This window comes from Biomphalaria glabrata, chromosome 5, assembly GCF_947242115.1.
Source record: "Biomphalaria glabrata chromosome 5, xgBioGlab47.1, whole genome shotgun sequence".
NCBI lineage: Eukaryota > Metazoa > Mollusca > Gastropoda > Planorbidae > Biomphalaria > Biomphalaria glabrata.
In genome coordinates, this window is record NC_074715.1 from 51,542,085 (window position 1) to 51,548,760 (window position 6,676).

At 36.2% G+C, this 6,676-nt stretch overlaps 1 protein-coding gene across 1 annotated transcript; it reads left to right on the forward strand.

Moving 5' to 3' along the window:
- The first annotated feature begins 2,804 nt into the window (after nucleotides 1–2,804).
- LOC129926511 (rhodopsin, GQ-coupled-like) lies at nucleotides 2,805–6,229 on the forward strand. Its single transcript, XM_056031058.1, has 2 exons — nucleotides 2,805–3,013; nucleotides 4,449–6,229. Exon 2 carries the CDS (start codon nucleotides 4,771–4,773, stop codon nucleotides 5,818–5,820), a length of 1,050 nt encoding a protein of 349 aa, XP_055887033.1. The 5' UTR covers nucleotides 2,805–3,013; nucleotides 4,449–4,770; the 3' UTR covers nucleotides 5,821–6,229.
- The last annotated feature ends 447 nt before the right edge of the window (nucleotides 6,230–6,676 follow it).

The following is a 6,676-nucleotide window of genomic DNA, read 5'->3' on the forward strand; positions in this document are numbered from 1 at the left end:
TAAACACATTGAAACGAATGACACTCTGTGTCTGACACATTGTTGCATCGGTACGGTATAAATTCGTATTATAAATATTTAGGACAATAATAAACTTAATGTTTCCTTTACGTCTTGCATGCTTATCTTATCTTATCTTATATAATACAGACGTTACTTCAAAAAAGGAGAGGATTACGTCCTACGCGTCACGCATTCAGTCATGCATATTAAAAAATTACCTAAATTCTGCCAAGTCACTGGTTTTCCTGGCTAGATCAGGCAACCCATTCCATGCTCTAATAGCACTAGGGAAGATGCCTCTCTTAAGGCATCATTGGTGGGAAGCGTGGTTGAGAGTCGAAGTGCGCTTAACTTGGCTTGGCTTGGCTACCTAGAAGGGGGCTCGAGGTTCGACTCCCGACTCGGGCAGAGTTGTGTTTACTGAGCGCCTAAAGGCAGCACGGAAAACCAACTCCTAGATACCCCCTCCCCCCTCCACCGGTCCACAAATGAGATTGGACCAAAAAGCGCTCTGAGCATGCTATAAGCATGAAAGTAGCGCTATATAAAAGCTATAATAATAATACTCATGTCTCAGTTCTTCGCAGCTATTTCCAACACACTCTTGCTCGTATTCCGATGTCTGCTTACGCTTCAAATATTTATCCATAATCTAGTGGTCAGACGACTTGCGAAAAAAACATTTTAACAATTACCAATGTATAACTTAATTAATCATAAAATGTGCATGATTAATAACCGAAATGATGTCCAGGTCTGTCGTGTAGTTTGAAGGTCTTAGATTGGACACTTTAAATCGAAGCTAGGCTTACTTCTTTGAGTGGCGGGATAAAAATGAAGGCAGACGTTGATTGGTTTAAAAAAAGAAAAATTAAAGAACGACGTTGATTGACTGAAAAAGAAGATAAATTGAAAGGACGACATTTACTGGCCTAAAAAAGAAGAGAAATTGAAAGGACGACATTAAATGGCCTAAAAAGAGGAGAAATTGAAAGGACGACATTTACTGGCCTAAAAGGAAGAGAAATTGAAAGGACGACATTTACTGGCCTAAAAGGAAGAGAAATTGAAAGGACGACATTTACTGGCCTAAAAAAGAAGAAGAGAAATTGAAAGGACGACATTTACTGGCCTAAAAAAGAAGATAAATTGAAAGGACGACATTAAATGGCCTAAAAAGAAGAGAAATTGAAAGGACGACATTAAATGGCCTAAAAAGAAGATAAATTGAAAGGACGACATTTACTGGCCTAAAAGGAAGAGAAATTGAAAGGACGACATTTACTGGCCTAAAAAAGAAGAAGAGAAATTGAAAGGACGACATTTACTGGCCTAAAAAAGAAGATAAATTGAAAGGACGACATTGACTGGCCTAAAAAAAGAAGAAGAGAAATTGAAAGAACGACTTTGGCTGGCCTAAAAAAAAAAGAGAAATTGAAAGGACGACATTGACTGGCCTAAAAAAAGAAGAAGAGAAATTGAAAGGACGACATTGACTGGCCTAAAAAAAAAAGAGAAATTGAAAGGACGACATTGACTGGCCTAAAAAAAGAAGAAGAGAAATTGAAAGGACGACATTGACTGGCCTAAAAAAAAAGAGAAATTGAAAGGACGACATTGACTTGCCTAAAAAAAGAAGAAGAGAAATTGAAAGGACGACATTGACTGGCCTAAAAAAGAAAAGAAATTGAACAAAAAATGACGTTGAATGGCTTAAAAAGAAAAGAGATTGAAAGAGAGACATTGATTTGTTTGTAAAATGAGACATTTTTTGCGCACATTTTATAATTCTATCATAGTACAGTTAATAATCATTGATGTTTTTTCCAAGCCTCGTTACCTATGACGTCGTCAAAGAAAAGTTCTTAATAGACATATTTAACTGTTGTTGTTGTTTTTTTTTTTTTGGGGGGGGGGGGAGGGGGGAAGTTCCATATTATCCAAATTATCCGAACGGCTAAATTTACGTTTAGCAAAAAAGGTATTTTATGTGTATATACAATTTTTATCTTTCTGTGGACCTCCAACCGTCGTCTTGCGGACCCCGCATTAAAAATATTATTCCCTAATTGTCTATTGTCTATTGAGCAAATATGACTACTGATTAAAAAACAAACAAAAAAAAAACATTACAAAATTAAAACATTCGGAACGGAATCACTTTGGCTTTTGAGCCCCCAAGATGCTTGAAAACGCAAACTAAACATTTCATGACCATATAAACAATTTTCTCAAGGGTTCGTAAAGACCTTCCTACAGGGAACAGTACTGGGAAACGGAAGAAGATACAGCATAAAGGAAGAGATGGGTAGGCAGCATCAAAGAGTAAACATGCCTGCAACTAGAAGATATTTTTAAGGCACAGGACAAAGAGAAATGGATGAAGACGGTTAACAGATCATGTGTTGTGCCCCAAAAGGTTCAACAGACAAAGGAATAGGTTGACTACCTCCTTTTTAAAGTGACATCTGCAGCCTTGCTTACGACTAAATGGGAATGAGGGCGCATTATGCCATTATCCGTTATTTAACTAAAAATATAAGTCAAACCATATAGAGTCGAACACACTGACAGGAGTTGGAAATCTGCCCTATAGGATACGAGAGTTTTTATAGCAAGCGACTGATTGAACTTTAAAAAGAAATCTTATTGTCTTCAAAAACATTTATGGACCTCTGAGTCAACTTCTCAGACAACCAATGTGACAACCACAGACACACGTACTACTCTCACACACACTGTTCTATTACTACACACACACACAGGCTTGATACTCACACTCCATACACTCACATAATGTGTATTCGGTACAAACTATCTTCTACCTGCCACATAGACACCCGGATAAAGTTCTATATAAGGCGTTGAAAAGTCTGCTTTAACGCACTTTCACTAGCGGGCGCCAGAAGAGACAAAACTTGTGGTAGAGACATTTCTGAATTCAATATTAGATTCAAATATTGGCAATGGCAAGTCTTCGAAACTCAAGACGGACCAGCATCTACTTGTTGTAAGTATTTAGATTCGTTTTCTTGGCTTAGGTTTAACTTAGGTCAAATCAGGATAGAGAAATGTTGCAAAAAAAAAAAGGTTGCATTCTGAAAAATGTATAAAGAATTGCATAGCACTTTAGCTACATTTATATTTCTATCATATTTACAAAGCTTTTCAATGAAGATGCTATTTTATGAATTATTTGGGCCCAGTAATATTAATGATAGCCCTAAATGCCATTTCTATGTTTTTAAGTGTTAAAATTTTCACTACGTCCACAATTGATAAAGTCCTGAAGCCAGTTTTTGTGAATAAATAAAAATAAAAAAAACTTTAAATTCATTAACATTTTTTTTTCTCATTTTCAATTCTTTTGTGTAGTGTGTCTTTTTTTTTATAGCTAGCTCAGCGCCTAATTTCTAATCTCAATGAGCTCTGGTTCGATCTCTACTGACAACGCGTTTTTTCGTTGTAGTAAGCTCAATGCGCTCTGGTTCGATCTCTACTGACAACGCGTTTTTTCGTTGTAGTAAGCTCAATGCGCTCTGGTTCGATCTCTACTGACAACGCGTTTTTATTTCGTTGTAGTAAGCTCAATGCGCTCTGGTTCGATCTCTACTGACAACGCGTTTTTTCGTTGTAGTAAGCTCAATGCGCTCTGGTTCGATCTCTACTGACAACGCGTTTTTTCGTTGTAGTAAGCTCAATGCGCTCTGGTTCGATCTCTACTGACAACGCGTTTTTATTTCGTTGTAGTAAGCTCAATGCGTTCTGGTTCGATCTCTACTGACAACGCGTTTTTTCGTTGTAGTAAGCTCAATGCGTTCTGGTTCGATCTCTACTGACAACGCGTTTTTTTCGTTGTAGTAAGCTCAATGCGCTCTGGTTCGATCTCTACTGACAACACGTTTTTATTTCGTTGTAGTAAGCTCAATGCGCTCTGGTTCGATCACTTTGACACAGTGGTCATGTGGTTAAAGGTTTCCGTGGAGTCTTTGGGTTCTTACTAGACATAAATAAACTAGCTTAGCTAGAGTGCAATAGTGTCAGTATATATAATATATATTGTTAAGACCTCTGCGCGGTGTTGATTCTTGACAATCTGTCTAGTGTAGATCTGCCTGTAGGTAACGCTGAACTCAACACTTCAGTAACACCGGCGAAAGGCCGAAACAATCAAATAGGTAGTCGACGCTGATATGTTGTTCTACAAATATGTTTAATACTCAAAAGGGAATCGTCCGATGTCAATAATGTCGTACTCAAGTCTACTACTTTACAATAAGCGTCCTCCTTCTAGCGTCGTTTAGAGCGTTCTTATTTTTAAAAGATCTGTCACGTCACTTGTCGCTAATTAAAACTTTACCCTATTCCCGAAACAAATTACTAATTCCTAACTACTTCCTAATCATGTCATAACAATATATATTGGTTTGTTTATTTTATTTCAGGTGATACTGTGGTTGTGTGTAATTAAAACATTTTTTAGTTTTTTAACATGATTCAACACGATAACATCGGTCTAGTATAACTATACCTACATACGTCTTGTCACAGTTGACCCAAGATACGTGTGCTCTGCTGCCACTGTTGACCCAAGATACGTGTGCTCTGCTGTCACTGTTGACCCAAGATACGTGTGCTCTGCTGTCACTGTTGACCCAAGATACGTGTGCTCTGCTGTCACTGTTGTCCCAAGATACATACGTCTTGTCACAGTTGACCCAAGATACGTGTGCTCTGCTGTCACTGTTGACCCAAGAATCATAAATCATGGCATACGGAAACATCAACTTTTCTACGTCTACTGCCAACTTGACCGTTGATAGCGATTGTTTTCATTTAAATTTGGCAACTTTGATCTTTAACGTTTTGGAAATTGTATTCCTTGTTATAATAAATTTAACAACCTCACTCAGTTTTATGATTAACACTTTTGCATTGTTTGCTATTCTGCAAACAAAGAAACTAAGAAACTATAAAACAAGTTTTGTGATTTCGCAAGTGGTCGCCGACATCATCTTTCAGTTGGCAATGACATTAATAAACCTAATACAACCAAATTTAGCAACCCCACTAATTTTTAACTTTGTAGGAATTTTTTGCAAAAACATTAGTTTTTCTTTGATGCTATGTATTTCTGTAGAGAAGTACATCCTGCTCCTACATCCTGTTGTGTATCAACGCTTAGTTACGAAAGTAAAAATGTACGTTGTTGTCAGCGCTGTCTGGGTATTATCCTTCATTCTCAGCAATCCTTTTCAGATGTGCAGTTTTTTTGCTTTGTCCTTTTCGTCTTACGGTAAAAAGTATCACCAATATGTATTTCCTGTTATTAATTGTCTGGGTCTAAGTGTACTCACCTTCATTTGTATACATATCTTTGTCATCACAAGAAGACATCTAAATCAAATAGCCAGATTAAAGCATTTCATCACTGACTCTTGTACATACAGGCAAAATCAGAATGACTTTAACAAGAGAAGGATGAAGACCATAAGTTTTTTCATGACTGTATTTATAAATTATTTATTTTTACTTACCCCGGTAATGGCTGCGAAATGTTATATAATGATACATAATTTTTTCAGATCTGATGATTATTATCAATTATTTTTCACTGTACAATTGTTAGAATCTCTTTCCTCGTTATTTAATGTGTATATGTATACGTGGAAATATCCTGGCTTTAAAAAAGCGGCAAGACATCAATATACTAGAGTATACAATAGGGTTTCCGGATGTCTGGTTTTCATATACTGTGGCCCAAAGGTTGAAAGAAATGCAACAGTTATTCTAGAAATGCAGAGGCTTAATAGGTGAATTGCAGCAAGTTTGATAGAGAGTATAAACTTTTAAAAAGTGACCATTTGAAGGTACTTCCTTATATTATAGAACGTAAAGGCCAACAAATCTTTTTTTTTTCTTTACTAGAAAGTTGTTCGTTTTTGTTTGTAAAGCAACGGAAAATGTGAGAGTAAAGGAATATTGCAGGGTATGTTACAAATATGTTACAATATGTTACAAAAAATGATAAATATTAACGCTAAGTTTAACAAGTGTAAATCAATGAAGAAGACATATCTCAAGTTAGTATGCATTGTGTAAAATATCTTGATATATCCTACGTTTGGTGAGATGATTAAATTAAGTTACTGAGTTTAAAATGTTGCTGTGGTCTATTCCACTTGAAAACAGAAATAAAATAGTGAGGTTAGCTTTTTTTTTTTTTTTTATAATAGTGTTTGTTTCTTTGTGTGTGAATATGTGTGTCTGTGTGTGTGTGTATAATTTAATTGCTGTTTGCAGATTAAAAAGAAATTTGCAATTAATTATAATGCTTAAAGAGTAATTTAACAGAGAGAAAAAAATAGGCTACTCAGAAAACACATTGTAATTAGAACTCAAACTGTCTGTCTGTCTGGAACACATCTTTGGTTCGTTAGTTTTCCCGCTTCCTATTTTCAAATCAACTTTGAACTTTGATTTATTGTCAACGACCCCATATGGATCGATAATAACAAATCATCGATTATCGATTTATGTGAGTAAATTATAAGAAATTATGTGGTTCTTCCCCCTTTTATAATATTGTTATGACCCTATTGGCGGCGCAAAAGGGTTGACTATAGGCCCCGCTGACACACACGTGAATCACTCAGGTCAGCGGGGCCATGGA

Coding starts and splice junctions, on each gene's coding strand:
- LOC129926511 (XM_056031058.1), top strand. CDS start 4,771: ATGGCATACGGAAACATCAACTTTTCTACGTCTACTGCCAACTTGACC.